The sequence below is a fragment of the Sus scrofa genome, chromosome 6, assembly GCF_000003025.6.
Source record: "Sus scrofa isolate TJ Tabasco breed Duroc chromosome 6, Sscrofa11.1, whole genome shotgun sequence".
Taxonomy (NCBI): Eukaryota; Metazoa; Chordata; class Mammalia; order Artiodactyla; family Suidae; genus Sus; species Sus scrofa.
This window is the reverse complement of record NC_010448.4, coordinates 2,576,585-2,598,647: the sequence shown is the minus strand read 5'-3', so window position 1 is coordinate 2,598,647 and position 22,063 is coordinate 2,576,585. Positions and strand designations below refer to the sequence as shown.

Genomic DNA, 22,063 nt, shown 5'->3' with positions numbered 1-22,063 from the left:
ATCAAACAGCACTCACCTGGGTCCCCGCGTGCGGCGTTGCGCCCGGCTCCTGCGCTGTTCCGCGCTGGGCGCCACTGTCCCCCCACCCCGTCCTAGCCCGCACCCCAGCGCTGGGAGGTTGGCGGGGGAAGACGTTCGTGCGAGCCCCCTGCTGCAGGCAGCCCGGCGCGCGGGGGCCTCCCGGGCCCGCGCTCCCCGCCCGCGCAGGCTGCCTTCCGGAACCTGGCCTGGCGCGCAGTGTCAGAGGCCCCCGTGGCGGCGGCAGGCCGAGCCCACAGGGGCATTAGGCCAACTCCCCCCCGCGCACGCGGAATTCTCTATTATTATTATTAAAGAATCCCCCCCAGAACTTGTTTACGTTGAGCCATGTAAACTTCCTGCCAGGGCCTTTACCATCTGCGAGAAATCGGAATCTGCTCTTGGAAGTGGGGACACCGGGGCTGCGGGGCCAAATAGGCGGGTTTTCAGTGTGTGTGTGTGTGTGTGTGTGTGTGTGTGTGTGTGTGTGTGTGTTGGGGGGGTGTCCAACTGAGTTGTGTGGACTCAGATCAGAGTGTGGCTAGTGTACACACGAGTGGGACTGGATGCAAACTGACGCTCCTGTGGGCCTTTCGTGCGTGCGTGGGCGAGCGCGTGAGTGGGAACGCTCATGCCTGAGCGCCGCGTGTGCGCGACTGGGAACGCACGCGTGGGTGCGTCCGTGTCTGTATGTGTGCGCACGAGTGAGGGAATGAGCCGGGTCGCTTGGTCCGGGAGCCCGGGAAGTGTGGGTCCCCGCAGGGCCAGCGGTTCTCACTTGCTCCCCGAACCGCCCGCGGCGCCGGAGACAAAGCGGGAACGACCCGCCCTGCGCTTTCGTTTTCCGCCCGCGCTCGGCTCCGCCGGCTGCCCGCCTGCTTGCGCGTTGCTGGGCGAGTCCGAAAAGTCCCGGGCGCGGCGCAGTCCTTCCCTGGGCGGGGAGAAGGGGTAGGCGGTCCCTCGCGGGAACACACGCCCGCCGGCCGCGGGGACCCGGGGACCCGTAGCCAAGCCGACTGTGCCCACGATGGCCCCGACCCGGCGGCCCCGGCCTCCGCTACAGCTGCGATTTGCCACCGAGCAGTACGGCTCCGGGAAGGCCCGGGTACCGGGGCGCCTTTTCCTCCGCACCGCCCGAGCAGGGAAGGCGGGGGCCTACGCGCAGCTGGGCTGAACGGCGGGCGGAGGGCGCATTAACACTTGCTCGCCAGGTTGGTGCAGGCGGGGCGGGTTCTGCCGGCGGCCGCTGGGCGGCGAGGGTGGGGGCCCTTTAAGCGCCCACCGCCGAGGGGGCCGGAGGGGGGCAGGGAGGGGAGGGAACTCCTGGAGGGTCTTACTCTGGCCCGTGAGACGCCGCTGAGAGACGAGGCAGAAAGGGCGGCCTCGGCTGGAGTCTAGGAGCCGAGCGCCGCGGGTGGCGGGGACCGAACGGTGCTCCCCGCGGGGGCGCACAGCCGCAGGCCCGAGAGGTGGTGCCTCCCCCCAAAACGGTGGGGGGGGGGGCTTCCTCGCGGCCTCCGCCCAGGCTGCAAAGAGGCTGCTCTCAGCCTCCGCTCGGCTCCTTCCCTTGTGGGAGGGCGAGAGAGAAAGAGGGAGGAGAGTAGGTGGGGGAGGAGGGAGCTGGGGAGAGAGGGGGCTGTGAGCCAACCGCCCGCGGATCCAGCAGCTCTTCGGGGAGGACGAGCGCGCAGGCGGGGGAGGGCGCGCCGAGGCTCGCTCGGGAGAAGTGGCCGCGGATGACGGCAGAGGTGCAGCCAGCCCCGCGCGCGCAGCCCCCTCCCCCTCCTCCCCCTCCTCCTCTTCCTCCTCCTCCTCCTCCTCCCCGTTTGTCCGCGGCGCAGAGCAGCGGCGGCAGCGGCGGCGGCGGCAGCAGCCACCCGATGTCTTCGGCGCCCGAGAAGCAGCAGCCACCGCACGGCGGCGGCGGGGGAGGCGGCGCGGCCATGGATCCCGCGTCGTCCGGCCCGTCCAAGGCCAAGAAGACGAACGCCGGCATCCGGCGCCCCGAGAAGCCGCCCTACTCGTACATCGCGCTCATCGTCATGGCCATCCAGAGCTCGCCCACCAAGCGCCTGACGCTCAGCGAGATCTACCAGTTCCTGCAGAGCCGCTTCCCCTTCTTCCGCGGCTCCTACCAGGGCTGGAAGAACTCCGTGCGCCACAACCTCTCGCTCAACGAGTGCTTCATCAAGCTGCCCAAGGGCCTCGGGCGGCCGGGCAAGGGCCACTACTGGACCATCGACCCGGCCAGCGAGTTCATGTTCGAGGAGGGCTCCTTTCGGCGGCGGCCGCGCGGCTTCCGAAGGAAATGCCAGGCGCTCAAGCCCATGTACAGCATGATGAACGGGCTCGGCTTCAACCACCTCCCGGACACCTACGGCTTCCAGAGCTCCGCTGGCGGCCTCTCGTGCCCGCCCAACAGCCTGGCGCTGGAGGGAGGTCTGGGCATGATGAACGGCCACTTGCCGGGCAACGTGGACGGCATGGCTTTGCCCAGCCACTCGGTGCCCCACCTGCCCGCCAACGGCGGCCACTCTTACATGGGCAGCTGCGGTGGGTCCGCGGCCGGCGAGTACCCGCACCACGACAGCTCCGTGCCCGCCTCCCCGCTGCTGCCCGCGGCTGCCGGCGGGGTCATGGAGCCCCACTCGGTGTACTCCGGCTCCGCGGCCGCCTGGCCGCCCTCCGCCTCCGCGGCCCTCAACAGCAGCGCCTCCTACATCAAGCAGCAGCCCCTGTCCCCCTGCAACCCCGCGGCCAACCCCCTGTCTGGCAGCCTCTCCACGCATTCCCTGGACCAGCCATATCTGCACCAGAACAGTCACAACGCCCCAGCGGAGCTGCAAGGTGAGTGGGGAGCCGGTGCGGGGTGGGCATCTGGGCGAGCACCCTGCACGGAGCCGCTGACGCCCTGGTCCTCAGCCTGCGGCCGCGTCCATCCACTACCAACCCGGTACCAACCCCGATGCCGCGGCGAGTCTCTCTCGGCCCCACCTCCCCCATTTGAGGGGTGCGTGCAGCTCCGGTTTAGACCAAGATACAGTGTTTCTCTTTTTCTATTTCAACTTCCAGCTGCTGGCTGCCCCAGCCTAGCCAGGTAGGCCCATCCTCACCAAAACAATTCAGACCCCAATATTCTGAGTCCCTTTGGGTCCCTCAGCAAGTGCCCAGGATGGAGCCAGGCCCGGCCCTGGCCAGCTGGCTCGCCCTCCCCAGTTGACCCAGAAAGCTGCGGAGAGCCGCCTCTGCTCTGAGCCGGGCAGGCGGGACGGAAGAGTTAGGCCCAAAGCCGGCCGGGCCCGGCGCTCAGAGCCTGGCCTTTCAGGGACCGAGGCCCGGCTGTGTGAACGCTGCGCGGGCATTTTGTGGCGACGGTGGCAGAGAGGGGCCCAGATCGAGGGTCAGATGGAGTTGCAGGTCCCACACCTTCTTCCTCGGCATCCAGGTTCTTCCAGGTCCCCAGGTATCCCCCCACCCCGACCCTTGAGAAAAAAGAGGCACAGCTTTCTCCTCTGAACTCTCCATCTCAGCACCCATCGGCAGCCTTCTGGGCCTGGTTCTAGAAAGACCATGCAGTGACCTAAGCGGGGGCCTGTCAGGGGTCGGCTGTCAGCAGCCTTCTGGAGGTCAGGAAAGGGGCCTGGCAGATGGAGGGCCCCTCTCCATGGGGGTCCCCCAGCTTGGGCTGCTACAGAGTCCCCGGGCTCCAGCTGGCCCAGGACCCTGGTCTCCAAGGGGCCTTTCCCCTGGAGAAGCCACCCTTTGCCCCAGAGTTGGCCCCTGTCAGCCTGGACGGCTGCTCCAGGACCTCTGCAGTCTTTGGGGGTTGGAAGGTGGCTGCCCGGCGCCAGGCAAAGGCCTCAGGCTGCCCTGGAGGTGGAGGCCACGAGACCCTCCCTGCTGGCCCACCTCGGCCCCTCTCACCACTTCTCTGGTGGCCTCCGGAAGCGCCGGGGCTTGAGCTCAGTGCCCAAGGCCAGAGAGGCCTGCGCCGTGGGCGCTCGGGAGCAGGGCGCCTCGCAGCGTCCAGGGACCTTCCTACGGAGAAGCCCAGGGACGTGGGGAGGCGCCCCGTAGGGGAGGCCTCAGGCCCGGGGCTGCAGCCGGGCAGGCCTGCCCCGCGCCCCCGCCCGACAGGCAGGCCTGCCTCTTGCCTGGACCTCGGGACACTCACCCTTGACCGCCCCCCTTCCTGTCGCCTCGCCCCGCAGGCATCCCGCGGTATCATTCGCAGTCGCCCAGCATGTGTGACCGAAAGGAGTTCGTCTTCTCTTTCAACACCATGGCGTCCTCGTCCATGCACTCGGCCGGCGGCGGCTCCTACTACCACCAGCAGGTCACCTACCAGGACATCAAGCCCTGCGTGATGTGAGACCACAGCCCTCGGGGCCCTCGGACACGGGCTGGCCGGGTGCAGGGACCTCGGAACCCGTTGCCAGAAACTGCTTTATTCTTGAGGTATAACCGTCGGCAGAAAAAAAAGGGTTCGACCCCTCCCAACCGGATTATATTATTCGGGAAGGAATCCCCAAGGCAAAGACCCAGCCCTGTGGTCAGCACCTCCCCCCACGCCCTCACCAGTATTTTTAAATGGTGGTGGTGGGACCTGATCTGACTGCGGCTGTTGGTAAATAAATATCTATTTTTGATCCTGTTGCAAACCGGCTGAGAAGGTGCTGTGTTGGGGAAAAACCTTCAACTAAATCAGAATTCTGCTGAGGTCTCTCCCCCTCTTCCCCTCCAGCGGCCAAAGTCGGGGAAGGTTTTTAGGAGAAAGGCAAACGCGTGAGACCATCATTATCAAATACTTTTATTTTTTGGTTGAGTATTTATCTTTTAATTTTTAATTTTTTTTTTTTGGAAAGAATGTCTTGGAATGCTCGTCTCCTTTTAGAGCCGTTTCTTGCAGGGAAGCGGGGGCAAGAAACGGCTTCTCCCTCCCCACCTCAGAAGCCCTCCGTCAACCACAGGTGGATCCTTGTGCAAATAACTTGCATTGCTGACGCCACTGCTCGCCTTGGGGGAGAAGCCAGAAGGAGCCCAGAAGCGGCGGCTCCAGGCTCTCGGCCTCCACGTCCCCCTCCGCCTCCTCTCCTTCCTTCTCTGCGGTCCTTCTGGTTTGGTTTCCAGCTTCACTTGGACGTTTTAGGCGGGGGGTCTTCTCCCGAGCCCCAGCCCCGGCCGTCTCCCCATCTCTACTGTAAACTTCGTGCTGGGAGACGGGGGCGGGCAGGGCGCCGCGGGGACGGGAAGGCCCGCCGGGCGCGCGGATTCAGGATTGCGGTGACGCAGAAAGGTTAAGGCACTTTTTGAAACGATAGCAAGGCTCATCCTGTTATTTATTCTACGTTCTCTCCCTAATAATCGAAACACCGCATAGGCTCCTCCGTTTATCAGTATTAATGGTGTAACTTTGTTGGCAATATTTGCCGCGTAGAATTTTTTTTTTTTTAGATATCCATTGTAAATTTGAAACTAAGTCCGATCTGTGTAAAAACAAATTTCCATATGTTTTATATAAATATATATATATAAAATGAAGGATTCCTTCCCTTTTTTAGTATTTTGGCTGCTGGGGTGCAGCGTTTGTGACACGTATTTTAAATTTCCTTCTGCACTGTATAAAAATGACAATTTAAGGATGTTTTTGCCTTTTGTGTATTTTTTCCTAAAAAAAGAACAAAAATAAAAATGTATGACATTTGTACATGACCTTTAATACTGTATTAAGTAGAAATAAAATCGCATGAGTCTTTTACTGGGATTGGAGAGTACCTTCCAGACCCCGACACGGACAGAAACTGGCTCGGGATCCCTAGGTTTTTTTTTTTTCCTTTTTCTTTTTGGTATTTAAAGTATGGGTAGCTCTTAGCACTTTCTTCTTTTTCTTTGTTACTTGTGGGCGAATCCTCCTCTTTTCACTCCTCAGTTCCCGTGGAAGTGAAATCTAGACAAGAGTAACTATTTTTCTTGGCTTCTGTTTTTGAAGACGAGCCCTCTGCCCCCCTAAATGTCATTTATTGTTTTAAAGAAATAATCAAATGTTTAAAGAAAAACTGAAGTCCTCCCTCCCCCTGGGAAAACCGTGGATATGTGTGTGTGTATACGGATATATATGTACGTTTTAAAACTTTTTTGGGGGCCACTCCAAGACCAGTAAGAATTTTACTTTGGATTCAGACTTTTCTATTTCCATATTCCCGCTGTTATAAATCAAGGAGCATCTCTTAAGGTTTGGGTTCTGTTTAGGGTTTTTGGTAGATGTTGTGTGTGTGTGTGCCCTGTACTTGGCGTCCTCAATGGGGAAGCGAGTAAAATTTGAGCAAGAGAAAGGCTGTCGGGGGAGCGCGAGGCGACGGGCGTGCTTCCAATCGGCGTGCCTTTCCCCACATCCACTCTAGAGTCTGTCTCCCCACCGACCCTCTTCCTACTCCACTCCCGCTACCTAGGAAAACAAACACAGCAGAGCCACCTCTCCAGGCGGCCCTTCGGACCCCCCGCGGTGTCTCCGCGTCGCAGGGTCGCGAGCCCCTGAACCTGGTTCTTCTCAAATCTGACATCTGGGACGTGAGGGTAATTTCTCCGGTGCTCTGTTACATCAAAATTATCAATAAACTCGCCCAGGCAATTAATGCCCCAAACGAACAGCTGTCTATGAAATCGAGATAAAGGGCACAGGAAAAAGTTGCGACTCGGCCCCTGGGGTCTCTCGGGCCGCGTGCGGGGAGCAGCTTCTCCGAGGGTGGGGGAGCCCCTGTCCTCTGGGGCAGAGGCCACCTCGCCACAAACCCTGCCTCACGCCGGTGCCCGGGACAAGGCCAGAAGACACGTCCAGGCCTCCAGCACAGGGACGCTGAGCCAGTGTCCAGACGAGCCCCGCCGGCAGGAGGGGGACCCTGCGGCCCTTCCCCCATTGGAGCCGGGGCCACAATTAGGAAGGAGGCTCTGGAGAAGCGGGGCTGATGACGAGAAATCCAACGCCAGCCCGGCCGGCGGGCTCCCTGGGCTCCTCGAGTGGCGTCTGCAGTCCCACGCCCACTCCCTTAGCCCTTGGCGCGCCAGAGGCCTCCGTGAGCCCTGGCGATGCGTGGCTTTGGCGCCACGGGACCAGAGTCGGGGCGGCTGCGTCCCAGAGACGCCTCCACTTCAGCAGGATCTCCCAGCGCACCCCAGTCCCAGCCAGGCTGGGTGGGAGGTACCCAGAGGGGCCTGTGTAGGAAAACCGGCCCGGTGGCCCAGAGATGGGCCTGAGTTTTGCCTTAGGACAGGCCTGGGGTCTGGGGACGCCGAGAGCAAAGTTCAGCCTTCCCTGCGAGCAGGAGAGGCTGGCTCCAGGCCAGCTCCAAAGGGCCAGAGGCTTTAGGCATATTTGCCGCTGCCACACCCGAGACCAAGATTTTGTGGCGCCCCCGCTCGCCGCTGCTGCACCAGGGCCCGAAAGACGCAAGACGGCACTCACTCGGGTCGAGCCGGGCTCACACAGGGACCTTAGGACGAAGCTTCCACCACCCCAGCTGCCAACACAAAAGCCTGCACAGCTTGTGCAAGTTACCGGCTTAAAATACAAAGGCTCTCGAGTGGGTACAGCCAGGGGTCTTGTTCTAGCCCGGGGCATTCTCCATCGACTTAACCCAAAAGGTCCGAGCACGTGTCCAGGGAGTCTGTCCCGGAACAATGCAGTCAAGACACCTCAGGGGTCTGAGTGCCCTCCAAAATCACAGGCCAGGAGGTGGGCAGGACCCACGGGATAGGGTTTCTGTTTGTGGAGTACGCGTCCCTGGGAGGCAAGGTTCTCTGCGTGGGGCCGACGCCCTGGACACAGCCGAACCTGGCTGCCGGCCACGGCCGCCCCAGAGCGCGGCGGCGCCTGGTGCAGTGTCCAGGCTCCCCAGCCCTCAGCGGACTGGAACTGCAGGCCCTGTGACCAGGCAGGGTCAGGGTGTGCGCTTCTGATGGGAAGGAGCCTGGCCGGCGAGGCCCACTCTGTCTGGATATTTTCTTTCCCCTTTGGGGCTGGAGGGCTGACTGCCTGCCCGCAGCTCTCCAGGAGGTAGTGCAAAGATGGAGCTAGAGTCTTGGCTCCGCCACCACCTGCCCTGGGCAGGCCATGTCACCTCCAGGCCTCTGTCCTCCTCACCTCTAGGAAAGTCCTGCTGACCTACGCAGGCAGTGGTCAGTGAGGGGACACTTGAGAGAAGCAAGAGACAGCTTAGGCCCAGGTGCCCGGACAGGAATGACCACGAGACCCAGGCACTTCTCATCCTCCCCACCTGCAGTGTGGGGGCGGACGGCAAACACGGGGCAAGCACCCCTGTTTCACCAGGCTGACTGTTCAGGGATTGGAGCATCCAGCCCGGGAACCACTGGGGCGCCCAACTTCCAACATGACCAACCTGGCCCTTCCCTCCTTCCCAGGAGAAGGAAGACTTCCCGCTGGGCTTCAACGCGGGAAATGTGACACACGGGGTTGAGCCTGGGGTTCCGATATGGACCCATGCCCCCATCTCCTAACCCCCAGGCCAGAAGACCCCTGCGCTCAAGGGCTCCTTCACGCCTGCTGGTCCTGATGGGGGCTGAGTTCAGAGTCCCTCCTCCAAGGAACTCTAGGCTCCTGAGAAACCCCCGCGGAAGGCATCTCGTTGTGGCCTCTGCTGCCCCCTCCTGCCCAGCTTCCCAGCCAGCTGGTGACTCTACGAAGCAGAGCTTGGAGCCCAGGCAAGCAGGCCCAGGCGAGTGCTCAGGAGGCGCCACGTGCAGGCCCTGCGGCCGCCCCCTTGGGCAGGTTCTAGGACTGGCTCACTGCTCCTGCTTTCCAGAGGCAGGTCCGCCTCATCTCAGCTCAGAGAGGTCGGGGGCTTTGGCAGGACGCTGGCGGGAAGAGGTGGAATCTGGACTCAGACTCAGGACTTCCTGACCCCCAGAGTCCATGGCCCTAACCACGGTGACACCTGGCTCCTGGACACCTGTTTTTCTCCAGCCACAAGGCTGAATGCAAACAGAAGCCGAAGTGTGCTTCGTGATCCAGCCTCCGCCAGCTCCCTGCCTTTGCGGGGCAGTGGCAGGAGGCAGGGGACACACAGGCCTGGGGTCTCTCTGATCTCCCCATCTTGATCAAATGGGCTGGGGAGGCTCTCCTAGGGGCCCCAGCTCAGGCCCCGAACATTCACTCCTCTCTGGAACAGCGGCCCTCGTCTTTGTGGGTTCCCGCCACGGCCCCCAGGAGAGCTGCCTTCACTTCCTCGGGGCCCTTAACTCAGCAAAGATAAACTCCCAAGTTGCAGCTCAAGGAGATCAGGGCAGCGGGGTAACACGTGTGGCTGTGCCTCCCCACTCTACTTCTGGAATCTTCCGGGTATCCAAAGCTCAGCGTTCTGGGCTGCTTTAGGAGGAAGGCCCCTTCAGCATCTCCTGCTGGTGAGCCCTGTCTGCTCACGATGGGACAGCGACAAGTCGTGGGCCTTTAACAACCGGACTGGCTTCTGTGTTGTGGGGATGAGCAGGGGAGAGGGACGAACGGCTTTCGCAAGTACCAAGTATTGTTGGCGTGAAACACAGGACAGAGGAAGAGCTGCCAGAGCCCCTCCCTCAGGGACGCCGAGCACCCACTGCGGCCTGCCCTGGGACCAGACGAGATTCAGCGGCTGACACAGCCCTGTCGTGACAGATGCAGAGACCGACGCTGTGTTGCCGGCACCAGGGTCCTTGAGATTGGCCGTGTCAACACCCTGAAGAGGTGATGTCACCACGGCAGGGCCACCCAAACCCCGATCAGAGGCGGAACACACGCCGTTCAAGGCCCCAGTAGGCACGGGCACCAAGGCGCCCAGCGACTCTGGCAGCACAGCTGTGTGGGGATGCGGAGAAGGGCGAGTCTGCCCAGAGGGCTCGGGTGCTGGGGGGGCCTTCTGCAGGGCGCCATGTCAGTGGGGATGGCAGCGCAGGGAGAAACGCTGCAGCGGGACAGTGGTCGGAGGAGTGACAGTGGTGACAGGCACACCCCCTCTCGGGGCATCTTATTAAAACCACAGCACCACACCAGGGAGGAGGCATGGATCCTGTGAGTCCCGGTGTGTCCGGGGCTGATGAACACAGGCTGTGCCAGGTCCTCTGATCGCCCCCAGCAGAGGGTCGGATGCCTCTGTATTTGGACATTTCCCCCAAAGCCAGCCTCCGTCGGCCAGCACACGGGGTTTCGGGTCCTGCTGTATGTAAGACCTTCGCGTGGCCACAGCCTGGGTGAAGCAGGGAGGCTGGGCCTCCTGTGTCCAGATGGCCAGAGGCCTGGCAAGTCCTCCCCTGGGGAGAAAGCTCCAGGTCAGGGAGCCCTTCTGGGAGCGGAGGCAGCCCCGCCTCCGACCCGCCCCGGGGATCGGATCGCGCTCCGGGCTGGTTCTCGCCGAGGCGGCACTGCCACCTGGTGTCCGCTTCATGGTTTGTGTTGGGACGACCGCAGGGACCCAGCAGCGAAAACTGGCTTCACCCAAATGGGGACGGAAGCTGCGCGGATGAACCCGATTTTGATGTTTTAGGCCCTTTGACCATCGATAAGGGGTCCTCTGGGGGGAGAGGGCCAAACTAAGTGAATTTAGTCTCTTCCCAATCACAGAAATGATAGGGCTTATTTAAAATAAATACACCGTAGAAAACTAAAAGGAAGAAAGCAAACGCTGCTCCAAACCTGCCCCCTTGGGGCTGCAAGCCCGTCCCGCACACACAACCCCCGTCCCTGAGGACAGGGGGAGCTGGGACTCGGAGTCAGAGGGCCCGAGGGTGAGGCCTGACTCCAGCTCTTCTCAGCTGTGAGCTGGGCTGGCACCGTCCTCTCTACACCTCCGCTTCCTCCTCTGTAAACAGGGGTGACAGTCGGAGCACGTCTCTCAAAGCATTAAGTGATTTAAATGTCTACGAAGTTTACAGGTTTAGACCCAAGAGAGGGTCAGCGCTCTGCCTGAGACGCACAGCAGGGGCCTGCCGGGCTGGGTTCACTGGGCACCCTGGGTGTTCTCGTCCCCTGGTTCCACCACGAAGTCAGTCTCTCTGGTGTTCCCATGGGCCACCATGCATCCCAGCGACCCCAGAGACCTTCTGGTGGTCCAGACATGAGGGACCCATGCCCCCCGCCCCCAGCGGATGGGCTTCTCCCTTGATGGCTGGGAGAGGCCCTCGGGCTGAAGGCCAGCTCTGCTGTGTGACCCAAGCAAGTCACGTAACCTCTGGGGACCACATCTTTCTGGAAAATGGGAACCTGATGGCACCTGCCTTGTGGGCTTCTTCTAAGTGATGAGAGAGGGAGGGATGTTCAGTTGGTTCACAGCTCAGCACTTTGGGGTCTGAGCTTCCTGGTGCCAAACCATCCAAAGGGCAACATGTCCACATTACATGATCACATGTCAGCTCCCCTTGTAAGCTTTGTGATTTATGGACGATGAAAATAAAGGGTCCCATTCACAAGAAAAAATCCTGCCCCACCAGAGGAAGAGGAGTATGGGTTGCACTGCTTCCAAGTCTCTGCTTGTTTGAAAGTCGGCCCAGGCGGTCTCCAGTGAAAACCCAGGACGATGGCAAGCACTGGCACAGCAACTGCGGCCCACAGGGGAGGGCGCGGTGGGGGTGGGGTCAGGAGGGCTCCGCGGCACAGCTGCCAGGAACAAGCCATCACAAGCCGGAGTCCTGGTTTCCTCACCCACGCAGGCAATGAAACACAGGGCTATTCAAGTAAAAGAGGGCAGGCTGACCCGGTGCCCGCCACACGGTGGGCTGCCAACAAGGTAGCTACTGAGCGATGTGCAGAGCAGAATCAAAGGCAGCAGGACAGACGCAACACGGAGGACAGAACCAGCTGCTGCTGCCTGGAGATGCTGCTGCGGGCCTCTGAACGGATGCCCAGGCGCATCTCTGCCAGTGGCATGTGTGTGCCCTGGGGGACTTGCCCACGCTGCCTCCTTCTGCTAGGAATGCCCCTGCTTTTTCTTATTTTTTCCCCCAAATTGATGACTTTATTGCAATTTTTTCATTTTTTATTACTCAATTACATTTATAAGTGAACAACGGTCATCGCAACCAACTTTTACAGCATGTCCATCCCAAACCCTCAGTGCATCCCCCCACCCCCCAACCTGTCTCCTTTGGAAACCATCAGTTTTTCAGTCTGAGAGTCAGTCTCTGTTCTGCAAAGAAGCTCATTGTGTCCTTTTTACAAATTCCACATGTAAGTGATAGCATTTGATGTTGGTGTCTCATTGTCTGACTTCACTTAGCATGATAATTTCTAGATCCATACATGCTGCTGCAAATGCCTTTCCTTTTAATGGCTCAGTAATATTCCACTGGGTATATGGACCACACCCTCTTTATCCACTCCTCTGTCGATGGACATTTAGGTTGACTCCACGTCTTGGCTATTGTATATAGTGCTGCAGTGAACACTGGAATACATGTGTCTTTGCGAGTCATGGTTTTCTCGGGTGGATGCCCCGGAGTGGGACTGCTGGATCAAATGGTAGTTCTATGTTTAATTTTCTGAGGCATCTCCATGCTGTTTCCCACAGCAGCCGCACACACTTACATGCCCACCCACAGTGTACTAGGGTTCCTTTTTCTCCACACCCTCTCCCGCACTTAACTGTTTGTAGACTTTTTGGTGATGGCCATTCTGGCTGGGGTGAGGTGGTACCTCCGAGTGGTTCTGATGTGCATGTCTCTCATGATGAGTGATGCTGAGCATCTTTTCATGTGTTTTTGGGCCGTCTGTACGTCTTCTCTGGAGAACTGTCTGTTTTGATCTTCTGCCCTTTTTGGACGGGGTTGTTTGTTCTGGTATGGAGCTGCAGAAGGTGGAGTGCCCCTGGTTTTGTCGGCTTCTTTCTAGCGTAGGTGGCAAGGTGAAGGTGATTCTCAGTGACAGAAGACCCAGGGATAACAATGGCTCAGTCTACAACTAGCTACAACTTGCCTCCTGGCTTCGCTACCAAAGCTGGGCAGCTTGGGGACTCCAGTTATCAGTCTGTGAACAGGGACGTCCTCACAAGAGATTGTAGGACGAGGTGAAACCAGATATTCACTTATCTGTACATAAAATTTGTATTTATAAATTACATCTCCGGTAATATGTGTATTTACAAATACATTATGTATATATATATATTTTAAACAGCCGCACTCGAAGCAATTGGAAGTTCCTGGGCAGGGGGTGACATCAGAGCTGTAACTGCCGGCCTCCACCAGGGCCCCAGCAGTGCCAGATCCAGGCGACACCTGCAACCCAAGCCATAGCTGGCGGCAACCCTGGATCCTTAACCCACTGAGGAAGACCAGTTATCAAACCCGCACCCTCCAAGAGATGGCGCTGGGTCCTTAACCCACTGGGCCACAGCGAGAACTCCACGTTATATAATTTGCCTAGTAACATGACAGTATAAATGAAATTATGCAACCGATTATCAATGAAGAACCAGTCACCCTCCAGACTTAAAGCAGCAAAAAGCATTCATTTCACTCCTGACTGCACTGTGGGCAGGGCTCGTGGAAAAAGCCCGTGTCTGCTCCAGGAGGCCCTGGCTGAGACGGCCCTTCCGAGGCCGGGGGACCCGTCCGAGAAGGTGCCCTCAGGAGGCTGGTGAGGCGGCGGCACCGGCTCTCGGCTGCGGCGCCTCTCCGTGGGCAGCGTGGGCTTCCTCATAGCGGGCGCTGGGCTCTATGACCGGGTGTCCGAGAGGCTCCGAGAAGCTGAGGTGCAAGCCAGCAGGGCGAAGCCAGCTGCCCCACAGCCCACAGTCGAGAGGCTGCACAGACCCCTCTCCCCAGAGAGACCCGAAGACCTCTGGGGCAACACTTTACCACTTCCACAGCCCTTAGCACAGCTCGGCGAGCTGACACCATCAGGGGGCAGGCAGAGGAGGACACCCAGAGAGAAGCCAAGGCCACCCTCGGCCGCAGAGGTGGGGCTCGGGGCAGTGGTGCCCATCAAAGAACGCGCGACGGGACGGGACCGCGCGTGCACACACACCCCCGAACCTCTCTCCTGCTTTTATGTAGGGCTCTGGGTGACACGTACTCGGAAGAAAGACTCCCACAGCCCCCACCCCACGCGAGTTTTCTTCCACAATGACTGGAGTCCATGCCATCTGTTCCATTTGGAACCCTGGTTGGATTAGATGCAGACACAGGGAAATGAGTTTAGCAATCCCCACTCGGGCAGGCCCGCTGCGGGCTGGGGGTGTGAGACTCAGAACTGAAGGCCTGGAAGAGTCCTCAGCAAGCCAGGTGCTTCCCGGAGCCTGTGGGGGAGGCAGATAGTCACACGCAGTGACGCTTCCCAGGAAAAAAGGTGGAGGGTCCTTATTTCTGTGCCTTTGGCAAAAAGGCAGCGTTATCTCATTCCTAGTAAGAACACTTGGCCCTGGCTCCTTAAAATCTCGTGGAAAGGTTTCTCAGGCTTGGCCAGCAAGCCGTCTGGGACTGACTGCTGCTGTCCGCTAGGGGTGTGGGTGTGGGAGGGAGCTGGACGTGGCCCTCGTCTACCCTCCCTGGCCCTGACCACTGCTTCCCTTTTTAAATGTTGCTCTCATCTGACACCTCATCTCTCCTCCAAGGCGTCTCTTCACCACGTGCCAACTCTTCTGTGGTTTCAGTTACACAGGCTCTGTTTCTTGGGTAGCTTTATTCTCGGCCTTTCCTATTGGTGGTCTTGCGTCACCTTTCTCCCTATGCAGCAGCTCAGGGGAGGTGTGTGTGCCCCACTGGACAGACCAGGGAAAGGGCCGAAGGACGATGGGAGGGCAGCTGTGGGCAGGACCCCTCCCCCAAGAGTCCAGGAGGGCGGACTCCCCACCCTCCCCTCGGCAGCGGAGGGGCTGCAGGCTGGGCTGGGGAGGACGGGGTTGTCTCTCTGGTCTCCCAGTGAAGTGAGGGGTTGTTTCTAGGAGGCCCCGCGGATACCCACACCCGCCGATGCTCAGCTCCTTTAGAGAACATCGGCTCCCCACATCCCCGAGCTCCGCGTCCAGGAGTCGAAATGCGCAGGTGGTTGGACCCACAGGTGCGGAGGGCTAAGAGGAATGCAGGGGAAGCAGCAGGGCTCTCGGGGCAGAGGCCAGTCCAACACCCACTGTCTCTCTGCCTGAGCCTGGAGCCCCGAACGAGCCGGCCGCACCTTCTAAGAGCAGCTCTTTCTGTCTGGAAGGGCCGCCCACTCTCACTCTTACTCTCTCCTCCACCGGACAGGCAGCCCTGCCCTCAGGGAGCCTCCAGCCCAGCGGGGCCACCGTGTGAGGAAGGGAGCAGAAGTGGACGGAGACGGGAAGCGAGGACGCCTGCTAGGCTCAGCTCTGCCAGAATGGGCTGCGGGGTCGCTGCGGCGGCGGCGGCGGGGGAGCCACTTCCTCCTGGGAGGCCTCGGTCTTCTCACCGCAGAAACGGGGAGAGCAGGGCCTGCCGCTCTGCGGGGCCGAGGGGAGCTGGGGCCGGGCCCAGGGGAACACGGGGTATGCCTGTCCACACAAGGACTGGGACCGACACGCTTCAGCGTGTGTCGAGGGCGCACCAAGCGCTGCGCGGAGCAGCCCAGAGGCTGATCTCCCAAGGAGGAGACACATGTTGCAAAGCACATTGCAACCACTCCGAAAATGAGCAAGTCGCACTAAGTAAGACCACCCACGTGTAGTGACCCGCGGGACAGGAGAGGACGCAGAAACGAGGATGCACGCAGCGCACGGGCCGGTGCTGCCGCCTGAAGAAGCACCTGCAGACAGCTCGTCCTGGAGGCCTGGCAGGATCCCGCACCCACCAGACCCCGGCACGCTAAGGAGAGACGCAGGCCTGCACGCCTTCATCAGCGCGGTGTCTTGCCCACCCTTCCCTCCCGACTTCATGAAACATTCCATTACCTCCAACTTCCTTCACGTTTATGTTCAGATATTTAGTCGGCCTGGATTTTACTTTGATGTGCGCTACAATTTAGAAATCTAAACCGCTTTATTCACCCTCCAAACAGCAAATCCAGAGGAGATCCTATCGCTGTGCCCATCCACAGACGAGCGGAAGTCAGAGGCGGCACCGGGCGGCGGGTCCCGGCCGCTCAGCTGGATCGTGCGCGTCCGCTCCCGTGACCCGCGGCGGCGCTTTAAAGCTGCTCGGAAGAAAGACTCAAGTCGGCGAGCGGCTGAAGGGCTGGGGTGAAGGGCACAGCTCCGCACCCCTGATCCTCTCGTTTCCAGAACGGGTCCCGTGACTCCGATAAACAGAACCACCCAGGCGATGGGGAACGGTGAGCCTCAGGCAGAGCCTGCGAACCGGCCGGGCCTTAGAAGCCAGCGTGCTCAGCCAGCCCTGTGGTTCTGAAGCCCGGAAAGCCTCTAGGACTTGGCGCAGACCAGGGCCAGGGGCCGAGGCAGCCGCAGCCCAGGGCCCAGCGCGCCCCACGCAGAGCAGAGGCGGGGTCTCCGGAGAGGGAGCCGCTGCGGATCTGGCCAGAGCGCCTGCACACCCACAGGCAGGGCCACAGCGGCTCTCGGGACGAGACCCCGGCAGCCTCACAGCTCCACTCAGAGGGGTTCGTGTGGCCTCAGCACCCTGCCCGGGCTCGCTGTCCAGCGCTTGCTCTGGCTGTGTGAGCTGTGTAATGGTGACGATGACAAATCCTCAACAGCCTCGGGAAGGACAAGCCGCGTGCGCGGGGGCGCTCCTCCCGGCGGCCCTGAGGCCTGCGGAAGGCGTGCCGTGGGGGGGGGGGGGGGGCTCTCAGGCCCTTGGTCTTCGCTGCCCTCAGCCCAGCCTGCTGTCCACAAGCACAAAAGGATGAATGCGGTGAGACGACCCGTGTATCAATACATCTGGCTTATTCTGGCTGCAGTGACAGGAAACCCAGCGACCAGGCTCCACCCGAAGGGACGGCCCCTGAGGTGCACAACGAGACAGTCTAGGACGCTGGCGCCAGGGTCCCAGACACGCCGCCCTCTCCGGTGGGGGGAGACCCGAACCCGGCCCCCGCCTCACTCAGCTCTGACAGGCCCCTTCACAGCCGCATTTTTCCCGAGCTGCTGTCTACCTGCCCCTGGGTCTCGCGGCTGGGGCAGGGCAGGAGCGACGGCAGGGACAGGCTCAGGTCTGTCCTCCTGGATGGTGGCACATCAGCAAAACCAGAACGTGTCGCACACAGGAAGCACTCTGGATAAAAGCGGAAGACCCACGGGAGGGAGGAGTTCGGATCATCAGGTCGCCGCTGTGGGCTGGGCAGTCCCGGGGCCTGGGACGGCCAGGCCGAATGCAAGCGACAAGACGAAACCAGCTGTGGGACGGGGCTGGACAGTCCGGGCAGAGAAAGACTGAGCCAAGAGGCCCCGGCCTGTGCTAAGATAGTCCACCTCCTGCTTCTGTTGATGTCAACATGGAAAGAGCCTGCATTTAACAAGCGAATCGAATGACCAATTCGCTTTCCAAAATCTCCATGGCATTTTCACTGTAAAACCCAAGAGAAAATACTTTTTCAAAGGGAGTCTGAGGGCCTTGAGAACATTTTCTTCAAATGGGCTTAAAACACACTCAGTAAGACCCTCTTGTGAGAAACTAAAAATTTTCAATGCATATACATTTAAAAAAAATAAAATCTCCACTTAAATGCTTACTTTGACTTTCTGCCCAGGATCAATTGCAAAAGCACTTCTGTTTAGAAAGCATGGTTCAGCCAAAATCCAGCTTGTTTTTTTAGGAAATGAGAGCCGGAGGAAAAGACCCAGAAAACACACGGCAGTGGGCAAATGAGCGAGTGAGCATCTGTCTGGCCTTGTCTGTGACGTCGACTGGGACGACTCACTCTCCAAGGCCAGGATTTCCTAGAGCCCGAGCTTCCTGCCGGGCAGGGGCAGCGAGCCGAGGGCAGCGCTGCTCCCCGGAGGGAGGAGCCTGGCTGGAAAGGGGAGGGGAGGACAGAGGTGAGGTCGCACAGCCGAGGCTCCACGTTGGATCAGCCTCCGTCTCCGACACCAGGACTCAGATGTGGCACGCAGTTTGAACCGAGGGGGCCGAGCCCCCTGGCTTCTGTGCTGTGGACGCACCTCGTCCCACCAGCAGTGCCAGGTCAGGGGGGCAGGAACCCTTCGTCCACCTTCCCTCCATCCCCATGCCCCTCGAGTCCAGGGAGCAGACTCCCCTAACTGCTGTCACCGTTTGCTCCTGTGTGTTTATTGCTCACTCGGTCCCCTGACCCAAGGAACCAGCAGGGCTGTGACTGGAACAGGCTCGAGGGGCAGGATGAAGCGGAACCTGCCCACAGAGCTCTCCTCCTCCTGAAGGCGGGCGCATCCTGGGGGCAGACGTCTCTCCGGGGTCGCCCGCGGCGACTGAAGCAGGGCCTCCCGGGAAGGACTGATCTCAAAGCAGCTGCTGCAGGAACAGCCCCACCACGTCCCTCTGCGCCGGGCTCTGAGGTTCGGTGGGGACCAGACGGGGGTATCATCACGGGGCAGCCCCGGCCGAGCATCGGTCAGGGTGTGGCCCTCCAGTGCGGCCACCTGCTGGGTCACCGGCCGTCTGCTGCCTGGCCAGAGACACCCTCACAGTGTTGGCGCCCAGGCGAAAACCCTGCAAGCAGGAGACAGCGTGCTGGGCCGCGGCCGGGTCCTGGTAGCGGAGGAAGGCCCTGTGCTGCGCGCCCTGCCAGGTGAGCCGCAGCGGGGCCACGCCGAGAGCGCCAAGGGCCCGCTTCAGCTCACTCACCCGGGCGTCCCGGGGAAGGTTCCCAACATAGACAGTGTCGGAAGGCACAGAGCCCAGTTCCGGCCGGGGTGGGTCACATGGGCTTCTGCCAGGGCTCAGGGCAGCCTGGACCCGTGGAAGAGGCCGATGCCCGTCCCGGAGGGTGACGTCCTTGCCAGCCTGCTCCTCTCGGCAGCGCAGGCTTCTGAGGACTGGCATTTGCCGCATCATCTCACAGCTGATCTGAAAGAGCAAAGCAGTCCCAGGTCTTGCTGGGGTGTCCACAGGGACCATGAGCCGGTCACAAGCCAAGAGGAATCTAAGTCACGGGGTCCCCAGGGAGGCCGGGCAGTTAGGAACCCGACGCAGGGTTCACGAGGAGGCGCTTTCACCCGCGGCCTGGCTCGGGGGTTAAGGATGCAGCCGTGCCGCACGCTGCGGCGTAGCTCGCAGAGGTGGTTTGGATCTGGCGTGGCCGTGGCCGTGGCTGTGGGGAGACTGGCAGCTGTAGCTCTGAATGGACCCCTAGCCTGGGAACTTCCACGTGCCGAGAGTGCAGCCCTAAAATGGGGAAAAATAAAAAAAAATAAATAAAAGGAAAAGAAATCAAAGTCTCTCTGGGGTGGCTGCCACACACACACCTGGAAGACGCGGGCACACCCTGCGTCTGCCTGAAAAGCCCCAGCAGCTGGCAGGAAGCGGACACTTTCTCCGTCTTCCTGGGGCCCGGGAAGCAGACAAGCGAGGCCCTCTGTGCAGAGGGAGGCGCTGAGGCCGCTGCTGGGAGGTTGGAGGATCACAAAGGGCAGCGGCCTGGAAGCGCCCAGGGTGACGGGAGGTTTCTGCCTCCGCACTGCCCTCCCCCAACCGGCACCTCCGGGTGGGGTGAGGACTCTGACGGGGCCCCGGGAACCTCAGGGATCTCCTCCACCTCCCTACCCTCCCGCGGGAGGCCCACCTCATGGAGACGTCCCCAAAAAAGCGCAGCAAAGAGCACAAACCAGGCACATCTGAAACAGAACACGCCACTGAAAGCACTTTCCAGCAAGGGGCCATGGAGCTACAAAACACTGAGTGCCACTCACCACGTTCCTTCACAAGCAGCAGGCTCTGCAGAAAGGACGTCTCTGGCCTTTTGGCCAAATTCACCCACAAATATTCCCAGAGCACTTATGGCAATGGAAGTGACAGAACAGCCCCAAGAGGACACCCATGGCTCTGTCCTGGGGGCAGGTACACAGGAGGCTGAGCCGAGGGCAGACCTGCTCTTATCTCTTAAGGAATCACACGAAGGAAAAGGAACAGAGAGACATGCTCAGTTTTTGTTTGTTTGTTTGTTTTTGGCCATGCCCATGGCGTACAGACGTTCTGGGGCCAGGGATCGAACCTGCGCCACAGCAGTGATAATGCCAGATCCTTAACCCACTGCGCCACCTGGGAACTCCCAGCACTTTTGGATAATTCATTCTTTAGAGATGTTTTCTGGCTCCTCTTTGGGGCACGAAGCTCATAAATGATCATCCACCAAGAGGCAAGCAATGGTCCAAACACGGCTTCCCACAGACGTGGGCGCGTCAGCACACAGGCCAGCACAGGAGGACAGGCATGGCTTTGCTACAGAAAGAAGGAGTTCAGCGGGCACCAGTGTCCTCAGCGTCTTCAGAATCATACGTAACTCAGGGTGATGGCTCTTGTCCTTGGCAGGGTGTCAGGGCCCGGGAGAGAAACTGGGGTTCCCTCCCAAAGAAGGTCTCCCCCACAATTTTACGTACAGTTTCCCAACATCTGTTCACGGACCTCAAAAACACATGAGGCCCACAGGCCCCAGGCGGAGAGTCAATGAATTAGAGGGAAATTTAAAGAAACCAAACACCTAAGCCCAGCAAGGACCTTCTCACAAACCAGTCTCATCCAGGCCCCCTCCCCCTGTCCCTGCGGCCAGATGCCGCTTTGTCCCTGGCACAGCCGGGGCAGCAGCCTGGGGGGCGGGACACTCGTCCCCTCGGGCTCCGGGCTCGAAACGCCAAGAAAACCTCCCTTCTTCTCTGTCTCCCATTGTTGAAAAAACAAACAGAAACCATGTGTCCGCCATGGAGACGCCCACAAGAGGGGCCACCCTTCCTGACCAAAGGACATTTTCCTGCACGAGACCTGCTGCCATCCCCTGAACTGCGTCACCTGAAGGCGGTTACCCTCAGTCCTCTGCAGGGTCTGGGCCCAAAGAACCCCAGAGACACCCCAGTGCAGCCGACGCAGCCCCGCGTTCCTGGCCTGCCCTCTCAGGGAGTTCAGATTCTGGCATTCTCCCGGAGTACTGAGGAGCAGATTGAAACGGGCCGTAGTTAGGGTCTAAAGGGTTTCTTAAGTCTCTCTGTCTGGCATTTAAAACTGCAATGACGATCAGAGGAAAGTGTGACTGTGTCCTTATTTGGAAGAACGAAACTTTACCCCGTCCAAGCGCCGGCAGCAGAAGCCACCCAATGCCACCTGCTGCTAAACACCACACGTCGGCTGGTGCCGCTGCGGGGCTCTCAGCAAGGGGACACCCCCGAAGGGAAGAATCCCCCGGGAGGTTTTGGGCGCACGGGGCTGCTTCTGCAGAGGTGTGTGTTCTCAGGAGGACGAAGCCCGAGGCAAGGCTCCACACTCAGGCGGCAGACCCATGCTTGGGTGCGGGGCCCCGGTGGCTACCCCACCCCGAGCTGGCGTGGGCACAAACTGCCATCAGCTGCAGGATGATGAGAGCGTCGGGCACACTGCGAAGGGACAATCCACAGCACCGCCGGCCGCGTGGCACACACCCAGGGGTCTTTGGAAATGGAAACGCACACGAGCGTCGCTGTTGCATGAAACCCGTGGCTTCAGGAGCGGTGTGTCCCTCGGGTGGGGAACCAACGACAGAGCTCAGCGTTGGTGCCCGCGCCCGCGCCCGCGCCCGCCCCAGGATCCCAGGGGAAACCTCCCCGACCGCCCCCCACCGCCGGCCACCTTCCACTCCTCGTGGGCCGGCGGTGGTCGCACAGCCGACAGGAGGCCTCTGAGCGCCCAGTGGACGGGCTGGGCTCTCGTGTGGGGCTAGAGCAGGGCTGCTCTCTTTCCTGGCTGGCAGTTAGAAACATTTGCTATGTTTTGTCATGTGCCACATGAAATGAAAGAGTCTGCTTGTTAATTAAACATAAAAAAAATGTATGCCCTTTTGTAACTAATCATTCCACTTAAAAAGCGAGCATAAAGCAAAATTGATTATTTTTGGTGTGCCACACTTTTTTGCTGAAGCATGCAGATGGCGGTCATTTATAAACATATGTTCCCTTTAGAGATTAAATTAAAAACCTGTCCCTAGACATACACCTAA

The 22,063-nt window shown here is 60.0% G+C and overlaps 2 protein-coding genes across 14 annotated transcripts in view; one reads left to right on the top strand and one right to left on the bottom strand.

Moving 5' to 3' along the window:
- FOXF1 (forkhead box F1) lies at positions 526-19,300 on the top strand. 3 transcript variants are annotated; one of them, XM_021093697.1, is made up of 3 exons: positions 526-1,229; positions 1,865-2,865; positions 4,230-19,300. In XM_021093697.1, exons 2-3 carry the CDS (start codon positions 1,899-1,901, stop codon positions 4,388-4,390), a joined length of 1,128 nt encoding a protein of 375 aa, XP_020949356.1. In that variant the 5' UTR covers positions 526-1,229; positions 1,865-1,898; the 3' UTR covers positions 4,391-19,300. The 3 variants fall into 3 exon arrangements, with proteins under 3 accessions (XP_020949356.1, XP_020949355.1, XP_020949354.1); XM_021093696.1 differs by having other exon boundaries at positions 1,860-2,865; XM_021093695.1 differs by having other exon boundaries at positions 526-2,865.
- MTHFSD (methenyltetrahydrofolate synthetase domain containing) overlaps positions 4,853-22,063 on the bottom strand; it is a 41,686-nt gene continuing 24,475 nt past the window's right edge. For 7 of the 11 annotated variants that reach the window (XM_021093700.1, XM_003126812.4, XM_005664302.3 and 4 more), the window contains exon 8: positions 15,904-18,951. In XM_021093700.1, the coding sequence (XP_020949359.1) occupies positions 18,469-18,951 (483 nt within the window). In that variant the 3' untranslated portion in view covers positions 15,904-18,468. Of the gene's footprint in view, positions 18,952-22,063 lie in introns of all 11 variants that reach the window. The other 4 variants (XM_013998136.2, XM_021093701.1, XM_003126813.4 and 1 more) reach the window with 3 other exon arrangements.